Source organism: Trichechus manatus, unplaced genomic scaffold (assembly GCF_000243295.1).
Source record: "Trichechus manatus latirostris isolate Lorelei unplaced genomic scaffold, TriManLat1.0 scaffold00007, whole genome shotgun sequence".
Lineage (NCBI taxonomy): Eukaryota > Metazoa > Chordata > Mammalia > Sirenia > Trichechidae > Trichechus > Trichechus manatus.
The window spans coordinates 29,741,932-29,756,192 of record NW_004443943.1 but is presented as its reverse complement, the minus strand read 5'-3'; the positions used below and the strand labels follow the sequence as shown (position 1 = coordinate 29,756,192).

General features: G+C 37.2%; 1 protein-coding gene across 2 annotated transcripts in view; it reads left to right on the top strand.

The window, feature by feature from the left end:
* The window catches only part of NT5C2 (5'-nucleotidase, cytosolic II), a 123,648-nt gene that overhangs the window by 11,220 nt on the left and 98,167 nt on the right, over window positions 1-14,261 (top strand). Inside the window, exon 2 of one of the 2 annotated variants that reach the window (XM_004370095.1) lies at window positions 12,174-12,298. In XM_004370095.1, the coding sequence (XP_004370152.1) occupies window positions 12,198-12,298 (101 nt within the window). In that variant the 5' untranslated portion in view covers window positions 12,174-12,197. Of the gene's footprint in view, window positions 1-12,173; window positions 12,299-14,261 lie in introns of those variants that run through there. The other variant, XM_023741101.1, reaches the window with a different exon arrangement.

Below are 14,261 nucleotides of genomic sequence, written 5' to 3'. Positions count from 1 at the left end.
TCAAGAACCTGCCACTTCACAGCTGAAACAGTTGAAGTTAGACTTCAGGTATATACCCTGTTGTACTATGGTAATGAGGGCCTGTGCTGTTGAAATGGGCCCACATAAGTCTCTGCAGGGGGAAAGGCACTCAAAGTCCGTGGATCCCTTATGCCTGTGCCTAGGCAAAGGAGCTGTGCCTACTGTGGGTTCCTGGCTTAGGGGAGCCGGCAGATTATTTTTTCCTGTTTGTTAATTTTTTCCCTCTTCAAGGCCAGGAGAATGGCTCAGGGCATGTGACGGGTCCTGCTTCTGGCCCAGTGGACTCAGCAGTTGCTGAAGCTGGTCCTAGTCCCAGAGCAGGGAGTGGGGAGGTAAATGGGAGAGAGGATTTTCCCTAAGGGAGGTGTTTTTGATCCGTGCGGTAGGCCCAATGCAAGTACTTATCTTTCACTGATCGAGGGCTGTTTCTTACTGTTTCTGGGTGGCTGAGTAGACTGTCTGCCGCTAGTTGTCTCCCAGTGTGGAAAACACCTCCCAAGTGGTGCTGCTTGCCTGCCTTACTGTTCACCCCCGAGCTGATCCAGGCTGAAGGGCTTAGTCTCCCTCCAGGTCAGACCTGGCAACTCCTTGCTGCTTCTGAACTGTCTCTCCCTCCCTCTGCCACTCAGTCAGATTCCTCAACTTTGCCTTTGATGTTCAGGGCTCTTAGATTGTCATATATAATTGATTCACTTGTTTTTTTGGGTCTTCGTTGTAAGAGGGACCACCTGAAGTGTCTGACTACTCTGCCATCTTGGACGTGTCCCCCAACTTTGACCATGTTTTCATGTGCTTATTGGCCATTTATGTATGTTCTTTGGTGAAATGTTTGTTCAGGTCCTTTGCCCATTTTTTAATTGGGTTGTTTGTCTTTTTGTTGTTGAGTTCTTTATTTAATTTTATTTATTTTTGTTGTTGAGAATATATGCAGCAAAACATACACCCATTCAACAGTTTCTACATGTACCATTTAGTGACACTGATTACATTCTTCGAGTTGTACAGCCATTCTCACCCTCCTTTTCTGAGTTATTCCTCACTGACATAAATTCACTGCTCCTAATGTTTATGATGAAACCCTGGTGACATAGTGGTTAAGAGCTACAGCTGCTAACCAAAAGGTTGGCAGTTCGTATCCACCAGGCATTCTTTGGAAACCCTATAGGGCAGTTCTACTCTGTCCTGTAGGGTCACTGTGAGTCAGAATCGACTCGACGGCAACAGGTTTCATTTTTTGGTTTAGGGTTTATGAGGATGTTGTAGGACCTGGCAGTGTTTCGTTCTGTTGTACGTAGAGTCACTGTGAGTTGGAATGGACTTGATGGCACCTGATAACAACACAACTAAGGTTTGTTGTTGAGTTCTTTATACAGTCTGGATATTAAACCCTAATCGAATATGTAATTCTCAAATATTTTCTCCTGTTCTGTAGGTGTCTTTTCACTTTCTCGATAAAGTCTTTTCAGTCACAAAAAAATTCATGTTGATGAAGTTCAAGTTATCAGTTTTTTCTTTTGTTGCTTTTGCAACAAAGAATCCATTATCAAAAACAAGGTGTGGGGTTTACATTAATTTTACTCAAGAATTTGGTCTTTTTCCTTGGTTCCTGAGAGATAAATCTCCAAAACCTTGGAATTTTCCCAGTAATCTAAATGTGGACTCCAGACTACACCTAACCTAACAGGTTATGCTAATGAGGTGACTTTTGCATGTGGGTGGCCAGGCCCTACAGACCCATCTCCTGATATCAAGTGACCTTAGAGGAGAGGGGCTGGAGTTTGAATTTTGTAATGAGACCCCGTATAAAAGCTCTGGACAGGGAAGCTCCATCTCGATGGGCTTCCTGGTTAGTCAAAGACATCAGTGCAGGGAGAGTAGCAATCTCTTTGTGAACCCTCCCAGACTGCGCCCTGTGTGTCCCTTCATTTGTATCCTTTTTGCTGTAATAAAACTGTAATCATAAATATAGCTCTTTCTGTGAGTTGTTCCAGGAAATTTCTGAACCAGAGAGAGTAGTGGGAGTCAGCAGGTCAGAAGAGAGAGGGGCTGGGGACTTCTGCGTTTACAGCTGGTATCCTGAGGGGGTAGAGGGAACCCTGAATTGGTAACCAGCAGGTTAGAAATGAAGGAGCTCCCTCCCCTGCCCCCCGCTTGCATCCTGTATCCTGAAGGAGTAGTTGGAAAACCCCTAATTTGTAGCCAGCAGGTCATAAGTGAGGGGTGTCCTGGGGACTCCCAAGCTTGCAGCTGATGTCTGATGTCTTGGGCTGACTTGGCAGTCTGGAGGACTGTACCGTTTAACTTGTTAGGTCTGACTTAGCTTCAGGTGGTTCTGGTCAGAGGAAGACGTGCTGCATGTGCAGCCTAATGTCAGAAAAGAAGTGGAACAGAAGGGGACAGAATTGATCATATGTTTCATTGTTCCTTAACAGTTTGGTGTCAGGAAAGTGGTGATTTTTATTTATGTTGATTATTATCCTTGTACAAAGTCTTAAAGTTTTACCCCTATGTTTTTTCTAAGACTTGTATGGCTTTAGTTCTTATATTTAGGTTATTGATCCATTTTGAGTTAATTTTCATATACGGTGGATATATTTTTTCAAGGAATAAACATACAGATACAGTGGAGGCTCATATGAATGAATCCTTGCGGATTCTGTATCCCTCTCTTTAGAGACAAACACTGCCATGAATTCAGTAATTATCATTGCTATCACATTTTTATATTCTCACTAATGTGTGTATATCCACGAAAGTATATATATGCTTGTTTAGTATATTGGGAGCCCTGGTGAGTTGGAATTGACTTGAGGGCAACAGTTTTTTTTTTTTTAGGTGGCAGAGTGGTTAAGAGCTCCACTGCTAACCAAAAGGTCAGCAGTTGGAATCCACCAAGCTGCTCCATGGAAGCCCTATGGGGCAGTTGTAGTCTGTCCTGTAGGGTTGCTATGAGTTCATTTGGAATTGGCTGGATAGCAACGAGGTTTTTTTTTTGCTTTTGTACAAGGAGCCCTGGTAGTGCAGTGGTTAAGTGCTTAACTGCTAACCAAAAGGTCGGCGGTTCAAACCTACCAGCTAATCTGCGGGAGAAAGATTTGGCAGTCTGCTTCTATAAAGATTTACAGCCTTGAAAACCCTGTGGGGCAGTTCTTCTCTGTCCTGTAGGGTTGCTATGAGTCAGAACAGGTTAGTATATTGTACATATGATTCTGCAACTTGCTTTTTTGTACAACATTGTTTTTGATAAATATTCATATAGATATATCTCTAGTTCATTTATTATTCTGTAGTATTCCTTTGTATGAGTAAACCACAGTTTGTTTATCGATATTTACAAGTTTCTGACTTTTTGCTATTATTAACAATGCTGTAGTGAATATTCTTGGATGTGTTGTCTTCTTTACATGTGAGAAAGTTTCTCTAAGCCTAGGATATTCTTAGGTTGTAGGGTATGAACGTCTTCAACTTTATCAGATAATGCCGAATTACTCTTCAAAATACTAGTACCAGTCAGCAGGTTGTGAGAACTCCCATTTTGCTTTATCCTTAGCAAACATTTGGTGTTGTCAGACTTTTAAGTTTTTGACAATCTGTTGGGTTGTTTTAATCAGCTTTCTCCTGATTATTAGTGAGATTGAGCTTCTTTATGTCCATTTATTCTACATTTAGATTTCCTTTTTGGTCAATTGCCTACTTGGATCTTTCATTTATTCTTCTGTTGAGTTTGCCTTTTCCATCATTTGTTTGTAGCTCTCTTTATATATATTCTATACTAATCTTCTCTTAGTTATGGTGTTGCAAATATCTTCTCTCAGTGTATGGTTTTGTTGTGCAAAAGTTGTTGATTTTTCATCCCAAGTTTTTATTTTGAAGAATTTCAGTCCTACAGAAAAGTGCAAGGCTAGTGATTCCTTGTTCCTCCTTAGGTGAAGGGAAAGACAACACAGACTACAGGGGAAATCAGCACAATTGGACTAAACTAAAAGCTAAGAAGTTTCTGGAACACAGTCAAAACACTTCAAGGGACAGGGTCTGGGGTCTGGGGACCATGGTTTCAGGGGACATCTAGGTCAATTGGCATAATAGACTTTATTAAGAAAATGTTCTACATCCTACTTAGGTAAGTGGCATCGGGGGTCTTAAAAGCTTGCGAGTGAGTGGCCATCTAAGATGCATCAATTGGTCCCAACCCACCTGGACCAAAGGAAAATGAAGAACACCAAAGACACAAAATATTAGCCCAAGAGACAAAAGGGCCACATAAACCAGAGACTCCATCAGCCTGAGACCAGAAGAACTAGACGGTGCCCAGCTACCACCAGTGACTTCCCTAGCAGGGAACACAACGGAGAGTCCCTGACAGAGAGGGAGAAGAGTGTGGGGCAGAACTCAAATTCTAGTAAAAAGACCAGACTTAATGGTCTGACTGAGACTGGAGGAATCCCCGAAGCCATGGCCACCGAATGAACTAAAACCATTCCCAGAGCCCACTCTTCAGGCGAAGATTAGACTGGACTATAAAACATAAAATAATACTTGTGAAGAGTGTGCTTCTTAGTTCAAGGTGATACATGAGACTAAATGGGCAACTCCTCTCCGGAGGCAGAATGAGAAAGCAGGAAGGGACAGGAGCTGATAGTAGGGACATGGGAAACCGTGGAAAGAGGGTGTGTGTGTCACATTATAGAGATTGCAGCTAGTGTCACATAACAATATGTGTATAAATTTTTGTATGAGAAATTTACTTGAGCTGTAAGCCTTCACCTAAAGCATAATTAAAAAAAAAAAAAAAGACTTTCAGTCCTACAGAAAAATGCAAGGCTAGTGACTCCTTGTTCCAACTCTGCCCGTTTTGGAGTGGAAGAAACTGAAGTGATTATATAATTTGTTCAGTCACAGAACTAGTTGGTGTTGGAGCTAGGCTTTAAATTCAAGCAGTATGGCTGCAGAATCTGCACTTTCAACCACAAGTATATAATTCGACCCTTGGTCAAATTATTTAACTTCTCTGTCTTGTTTCCTTCTTTGTAAAATGTGGATAATAGTACCTAACTCATAAGATTATTGTGAGAAGTCAGTCAGTTAAAATAGGTATTTTAAAAAAAACAAAAAAACCCCGTTGCCGTTGAGTCAATTCCAAGTCATAGTGCTTAAAATAATAGACGAAAAATAGTGAGCACTCGATAAATGTTTGCTATTATGTTTGCATTATTAAGGTGTTGAACTCATGCATCTCTCTGAATTTTTACCAAATAAGTGGACTAAACCTTAAATGTGAATTTATATACCGAAAGGTAGAAATGACTGTGATGTTTGTTTACGTCTGCCTTTTTAATTTTATCTTTTTATTGTATTTTAAGGGAAAAGATAACAGCTAAAAGCAAAGTTGAATGGTGAGCAGGAGCTCCCGTTGGTAAGAGAATGAGTTCATTTTAAAATAAAGCAGAATTTTTTACCTGCTTTTTAAAAATAGGAATATTGAGGATCATTGCTAAAGGCGCAAAGTGTTATATATTGGCTGAATGTAAACACTGTTCAGCTTTGTACCTTTATGCTTTTGAAAGACCTTAGTTAATTATAGTGATGTTTTGAAGAAGTAGATCGCATAATACATATCCTCCTCAAACCCAGTCATTTAAAATGTTTCTTTACATGCTGTCTTGTTCCATTGTGTCAGTAATCATATTGCCGTTTGTCATGGATTGAGATACCTCCCCCCAAAGATGTGTGTATCAATTTGGCTGGACCATGATTCTGGGTATTGTGTGATTTTCCTATATGTTGTAAATCCTGCCTCTGTGATGTTAATAAGGGAGGATGGGTGGCAGTTGTGTTAGTAAAGCAGGACTCAGTCTACAAGATTGGATTGTGTCCTGAGGCAATCTCTTGAGATATAGAAGAGAGAAGCGAGCAGAGAGACGGGGACGTCATACCACCAAGAAAATAGTGCCAAGAGCAGAGTGTGTCCTTTGAACCCGGGGTCCCTGCACAGAGAAGCTCCTAGTCTGGGAGAAGATTGATGAGAAGGCCGACAGAGAAAGCCTTCCCCTGGAGCTGACGCCCTCTATTTGGACTTTTAGCCTACTTTACTGTGAAGAAATAAACTCTTCTTTGTTAAAGCCGTCCACTTGTGGTATTTCTGTTACAGCAGCACTAGATGACTAAGACACCGTTAGAGATATGATATTTTCATTTAGTTAGAAGCAGTCGTAGTATGCTAATATAGAACATACACATAGCATTCTGTGTGATATGGCCGAGATAACAAAATTCTAGGAGCAACAGCAGCAGCAGAATGTTTCAGAAAACACAACATAGTTCAGGTCTTATTTGCATATTTTCATAACTTTGGGAACAGATGAAATAAATTCATATTTTTCATTTGCAGTTTCAGACTAGAGAAAGGCACATGTTGATGCTCGAAGACAAAAAACAAATTGTCAAGGCAACAGGTACTGCATTTCTCACTTGACACGATCTCTTCGCAGCTTTGTCATTTTCCACAGAGAACAAGGAAGCTTTTGTTCCAAGGGGTCATGTCAAAATGTTAGCAAAATATTATTACGTTAATCAAACCAAGAAACTATTAGGTGTTTCTGAACCAAGAGTAAGATTTCACAAAAATTCAGTTAGAGCGTTAGAAGGAACTTGTGCAATATTCTTGCATTTTTTGGGCTTACACAAAAATTAACTTCTGAAAAAGAGACCCAAATGTAGAGGTTTAGTAGTTCATTCATTTTACTAATACTTAAGTACTGAGTATGTAGCAAGTCTACTGTTCAGGATGCTGGGGACATAACAGCACTATAAAACAGAACTATAAAAGTCCCACCTTTCTGGAGCTTACATTTTAGAGTGACTGATACAAACTATCAAATATGCCTGGAAGTCTTAAACGCGATAAAGAAAAATAAAGCAGGATAAGATAAATGTGGTTTTATCAGTTGTAATTTGCTAGCCATCTGCAGCAGTTTGGTGTGCAAAATATGAGTGTTGGCCTTTGACAGGAATGTATAGTATAACTTGGAGCAAATGATATTAGGAACTCTGAATGAAAATAATGAAATGAAAAGTGAACAAAAACTGTGTTCATTGTGAACTATTTAAAAGCTGAGAGGTAATGAACCATTCAGTACAATCTTAACAGTTTTAAGAAGTCTTCCTTTTCTGGAAAAATTGACATTCCTTCGTCTTAAAATATTTCCTATGATTATTTCCTTCTATGTATTATTTTTATGATTAGAAGGGGCAAAGCTTATAAAATATGTTAAAAACTCTAATTTCACAGTACTGTTCTTTGAGTTAGAAGTGACACTATTTACATATACTAGGAATTGATTTTCAGCAGTATTGTTCAGATGAATTAATCTATGTGTAATCTAAGTGTATTTGTAAGTAAGTAAGTTGGTTTGTGGTCCTGTTACAGAGAAATCTAATTCGGAGGGGACCCTTGACCTCACCGCAACCGCTATACTTTCTTAGTTTTACTTGCTCATCTGTTAAGTATTAGAGTTATCAAGGGCTGTGTATAAGATTTACCTACTCAGTTCAATATGAGGCCATACAGATGGAGGAGCTAGCTTTCTCAGTATATTTAACTTTTATTTTCCCATAAAGTAAACTAATGTAACATGGCAATTGAAGTTGTTATATTTATGAAGACTAAAATAAATTTCAGGCTAGTGAGGAAATTTGAAGGAACCATTGAAATTTTTCCCTTTAAGATTCAGAGTAGTGTTCTTAGAATGAGAATGGCTGATTATAAAACTTACAAATTCCAAGTTTTATGTTTCAGATACAAAAGAAACAAATTCCAATTAAGTAGTGAAACACTGAATGTTCGTATTTACCTACTGGTATCATTACCCTATTATCTATATTGACACACTCATTCCATGTATTTGAATACAAGTACGTGTATTTGGTTCAAACTGTCATATGTGTTGAACACTTTGCCTGATAGACTGTGCTATGTATTATGTTAAAGTGCTCCTCACTTCTTTCCAGTAGATTTACTGACATGACCTGAAATAAACATTTAAAATGGCTTTGTAAGAGACACTTTGCCAAGGTATTAATCTGGCAGCATGGCATTTTGTACTAATGCAGAATAGTCATGAAAATAAGTCCTGACTGCTGTTTACTTATTTCAGTTTGGGCATGAAGCCTATTATTGTAGTAGATCTTAATTCTTAGTATTTCTTAATATTGTGTTACAGGTAAGTATAGGAGAGAGAAAATCTTTCATTTGACTGTGGTTTTAAAATAGTGGTTTTACTACATGTGACCATCAACATTTTATTGGTACACTTTTTCAAGGGAAGGAATTTTCACTGCAGATTGCTAACCACACTTACCGTACAGTTTGTTACATTTGCTTCCAGTTTTGAGCAGTTGCCTGGAGCTGTTGGGCAGCTGGTTTCCTTTCTTTGGGGGAGGATAATGGTAGTGGTAAAGAGCACTGGGTATGTTTTAACTATGAAATATTTTTAAGTGTGAAACTACAAATTACCATATGAGGTTATTTTCCTAAATGTATGTGGTAGCACTACGTAAATATTTCATGGTTTGAACCCACCAGTGGCGGAGAAACGTGGCAGTCTGCTCCTGTAAAGATTATAGCCTTAGAAACCTTATAAGGCAGTTCTGCTCTGTCCTACAGGGTCACTATGAATTTGAATTGACTCGATGGCAATGGGTTTTCTAGGCTGTAATCTTTACAGGATTAGATAATACACCCATTCCTCACCTATCGACATGGTTAGGTACCAAAGACCAGGTTGTTATGCAAAAATCAGCATTACGCAAAAATGGAGGATGACCACATCAGATCACAAAATGGAGGATGACTACATCATTGCATAACTGCCAAATTACATCATTATGTAACCACCAAACCACTGAGAATCATGGTCCAGCCAAGTTGACACATAACCATCACAGCCAGCGTTATTCTTGCCTCGTATCTCAGCATTTGTTACTGCCAGATGTATGTCGTTAGTGTGCAAAATAGTTGTATAGTGGATTTTTTACTATTGTTGTAAATGCAAACTGTCAGATAACAAGATAGTTGATAAGTGAGGAGTGGGTGTATACATCTTTATGGGAGCATATCACTAGGTCTTTCTCCTGCAGAGCTGCTGGGTGGGTTCAAACCACCAGCCTTTTGGTTATCAGCCAAGAGTTTAACCACTGTGCCACCAGGGCTCCCATTTCTTTAAAAAAATTTTTTGTCTTCCATCTTCTCCTTTGGGGACTTAATAATAAATGTTTATTAAGCTGCTTGAAATTGTTGCAGAGCTCACTGATGTTGTGTTAACTTTTTTTTTTTTTTTTTTTTTGGTGTTTTTTCTATTTTAGTTTGGATAGTTTCTATTGCTATGTCTTCAAGTTCACTAATCTTTTCTTCAAAATCTAATCTGGCATTAATCCCATCAAGTATATTTTTCATCTTAGATTTTGTAGTTGATATCTCTAGACATTTGATATGGGTCTTTTTTATATCTTCCATGCCTCTACTTAATGTTTTCACTTTCTTCTAGCTTGAATATATGAAATACAAGTATAATAACTCCTTTGAGTACTAATTTTATCATCTGTGTCATTTATGGGTTTGGTTGGATTAATTTTTTCCTCTTGTAGATCCTGTTTTCCTGCTTCTTTGGATGCTGCTAATTTTTTATTAGATGCCAAACCAAAACCAAACCCATTGCCATCAAGTCAATTCTGACTCATAACCACCCTATAGGACAGAGTAGAACTACCTTGTGGGGTTTCCAAGGAGCAGCTGGTGGATTTGAACTGCTGACGTTTTGGTTAGTAGCTGAGCTATTAACCACTGCACCACCAGCGCTCCCATCAGATGCCAGACATTGTAAATTTTACCTTGTTGGGTGCTGATTACTTTTGGGTTCCTTATATTCTTGAGCTTTGTTCTTTGACTTGCTTAAGTTACTTAGAAACAGTTTGATCCTTTTGGGTCTTTTAACCTTTGTTTTGTCTAGGGCTAAGTTTATCCACTAAAGACACAAAACCCTTGTGAGTACTCTGCCTAATGCCCTGTAAATGATTAGGTTGTCACTCTAGCTGATTGAAACAGGAAGTATTCCCAGTCCTGTGTGAGGTTCAGGGATTGTTCCTTCTGGCTGGTTTTTTTTCAGCCTTAATGTGGTTTTGTCATGTGCTAATCAGTATGCAGATGAAGACTTGAGGATTCACCCTCTGCAGACCTCCAGCATTCTCTTTCTGTGTATCTCTGTCCTGTTTGGTACTGTGTTCTGTAAACTATAGCCTCCTTGGTCTTCTGGGTCTCCCAGCTTCATCTCTTCAACTTTGGGTGAGCGCTGGGCTCCCCTTTGGTTTCCCCTCTATGTACAACAGCCTTGAACCTTTCTCCAGTCGGTAAGCTTGGGCAGTTGTATGATTCATCTTCTTTCTTTTTTCTCAGGGTTCACTGTCTTTTGTTGCCTGGTATCCAGTGTCTTAGAAACCATTATTTCATATATTTTGTGTGGTTTTTAGTTGTTTAAGCCAGGTAGGTTAATCTGTCCTTATTACTAAATGTTGGCCAGAAGTGGAAGTTGATATGTCTGACTTTTAAATATTTAGTTTTCTAATTCTTGAGTGATTAAAAGTTTAAAAAAAAAAGTATTATTTACCTTTTCTTAATTTTTTCTTTTTTTATTATAGTAAAATATACATAATTTAAATATCTTGATTTTTTTAAAAATTAAAACTAGGAGGTAAAATTGTTTTTAAAAGTTGGAATGTACTTAAGGTGTTAACAATAAATCTGTTTTATTTCGTGTGCTTTACAGCATGACTATGCTTGCAGTAGAATTCAAATTAAATTCTTTAATAGAATGACTATTTTTATTTCTCTTAATTCATCACAATATACCAGTTTCATTTCTGATTCTTATTTAAACTTATATAAAATGCAGTCCTAGTTTAAAAAAAAAAAATCATTGATGTTCCATTGTAAATTCCTTCCTTTCAAAATTTCTCTGGTGTTTGTCCACAAAAATGGATTTGCTAAATGAATTTCTTTTTTAAATAGGGGAAAATAAACCTTCATAGTGTATCTAGTTTCAGTTATAATAGTCTAGCAAGTAACTTCTCTCAAATTAATTTTTATTTGATAAGGTTTTAACTAGAATCTTTTGCAGGTACTAGTACTTTTGTTTTATAAAAAGTGTTTGGAAATCTTGATATTTCAAAAAATGGTTTATTTAAAAATTGACTTAATGTCATGAATGATGCTAGTGTTTTTAGAATTGGAAATGTTAGATTGCAGATGTTTTTACAAACACTACTATTTTAATAAAATGTTAATAAACTTCTTAATGCTAAAAGAATATCTTTTATACTTATTTAAAGCTATTTACAGATGATAATTTCAAAAATAGAAGTGAAACCTAAGAATAGTGCCTAGTGTCAAAGTACTTAAAGCTGAGAAACTTAGCTGCCCACCTAGTTTTACATGTTTATCCTAATGAGATGAAATTTTTTAGTTTATTTCTTCTTCTAGCTCATAGTCTTTAATACTGGCTAAAAAATAATTTAGTATAGAACAGTCTAAAAAGCATGAAATAATTAGAAACCAAACATTAACTACTCTGTTTGGGCCACCAATTGATTGAGCTTAGAGTGTCGATCAGAATTAAAAAGTTGCTTACTTCACACATAAACTCAAAATTATGTATTTTCACAGACTTCTGTGGTCTCGGTCCCTTTTCTAGAACCCAGGGTTAAAGTCAGTAATTGTCCGTTGTTGTTGTTGTTAGGTGTCGCTTAGTCGCTTCCAACTCATAGCGATCCCGTGTACAACAGAACGGTCCTGTGCCGTCCTCACAGTTGTTGCTATGCTTGAGCCCATCATTGCCACTGTGTCAGTAGTCATGCTTGATTATTTGGAAGTGATATATATGATCCTTCTGGATAGAAATTACCATATGAAATTATTTTCCTAAGTGTACGTGACTTAGAAATATCAGTGCATTTTTCAGGATATTTACCATATTCAGCATATTTTAGTAGATAATTATCTCAGGCAGTATGTAAAGTAGAATTTTTCTAGTGTTTTTTAAAATCATATATCAGTATACAGATACCAATGTTAAGCTAGCTAAATTACTGCTTTTCTTTTCTAGAATTCAGCATACATTTAAAATAAAATGTCAACCTCCTGGAGTGATCGGTTACAGAATGCAGCAGATATGCCTGCTAACATGGATAAGCACGCCCTGAAAAAGTATCGGCGAGAAGCCTATCATCGGTAGGTATTTTGTCTATGTAATCCTCAAAACAACTCTGTGAAGTGGGTACATATTAACTTCATTTGACAGATGATGAAATTAATGTACAGAGAAGTCGTTTATCCCAGATCATGTAGCTAGTTTGTGATTCAAACCCAATCCAAAGTATAGACTTTTAACCACTAAATAGTATACTGTACAACTTCATATATTTACTATAAAGTCCTCAAGAGTAGAGCATCTTCAGCTGCTAAAAATTGCACCTTAGTTAATAAGAAAGAAATTCTTAATTGACATTTACCACAAATTGATGTAATTTTTTTACAGATTTAAAAATTGTGTCTACTGGCTTCTGTGTATTGGATTGAATGTGGGTAACTCTGGGTATTATCAAAGTTTTTTGTATTGATTTAGACTTTAAAGTTTCCTCTAGTTTTTCCTTTAAGAGCTTAAAATATTTTTTTTTAATTTACTTATCGTTTTATATAGACTCAGTTAAATGCCTACTTCTACTTAAATCTTAAGTAGCTAAGATACTTGGAAGTGAATATTATATTTAGGAGTCAGTAATTTTAGGCAGAAATTAGAAGTTTACACTTTCAGTGAATTGATAGCATAGAAAGATCTGGGCCCCACTAGAAACATCTCTGCCTTCCACCCAGGAAAGCCAGGAATAAGTAGAGATGCGGATACATTGGCACTGCTTAAGGTTATATGGGAATTCCAGAAAACTTATAACAACTGATAATCACGCCTCTGTTTCTGGCCTTAGAGGAAAGAAAATAAATATCACTTTTAAAATCTTACTGGAAAGATGGTTAAGCTAGTTTATACAAGTAAGTTTTTTTTAAGCAGACAGAAACATAATTCTGATTTCACTCTTCCCTGTATAGAAAAGCTAGGTCAGAATTAGGTAACATTTTAGTGTTTCAATGAGTACTAATATTTTAAAGAAAACAGTTATTTGATATCGAGTGTTTTGGAAGTTAATGTTATCAATAGTTGGTTATAAAGTAGACTGGTGCTACTTGCCTGATAGTAGGCCACTATATAGCATTTATAGATATTTAGGCGGTTATTACTCCTTAAACCCTGAAAGAGTGAAAAGACATTTCAGTTTTCCATCAAGGTGTGAAGACTCAAAATCAGTCATTGGTACTAATGATCCTCTACCATGTGTGAAACATGTTATTAGATACGGCATGGGAATTAAAGTGTAAAACAGAGTGGTTATGTGTGTCTATATAAATAAAACACGTTTTTGGAAGAGTGTATACTGTATGTGTTGTTAGCTGCTGTCAAGTTGGCCCCTGACTTCTGGCTACTGCATGCATAATGGAACAAAATGCTGCCCGATCCTGCACCATCCCTATGATTAGTTGTGGATTGGACCTTTGTGATCCATAGGGCTTTTGTTGGCTGATTTTTGGAAGTAGATCACCACACCTTTCTTCCTAGTCTGTCTTAGTCTGGAAGCTCCACTAACACCTGTTCAACATCATAGAAATGCACAAGCACTGACAGAGAGGTGGTAACTGTTCATGAGGTGCATTGGCTGGGAATTGAACTTAGATCTGCCACATAGAAGGCAAGAATTCTGACCAGTGAGCTACCAACCTCTTACATATAGGGTGTTTTATACTTTTTAGCATATTTTTTTATGTTCAGTTATTTGCTTATTCTTTTTGCCATAAAATATACATTTGGTTAGCATGTAACTAACATTTTTAGGAGTAGAAAGAAAGGCTAGACTTATATAATGAAGAGACGTCATCTAGTAAACATCAAGTGTCGTAATTGTATTTAATGTCATAGCTTGAGTGCACCTCTGACTCATCAGGAATAATAATTCCTGGAAATTCTTTTTTTTTTTTTTTTATTGTACTTCAGGTGAAGGTTTACAGAACAAATAGTTTCTCATGAAACAGTAGTACACATATTGTTTTATGACATTGGTTAACAACCCCACAACATGTCAACCCT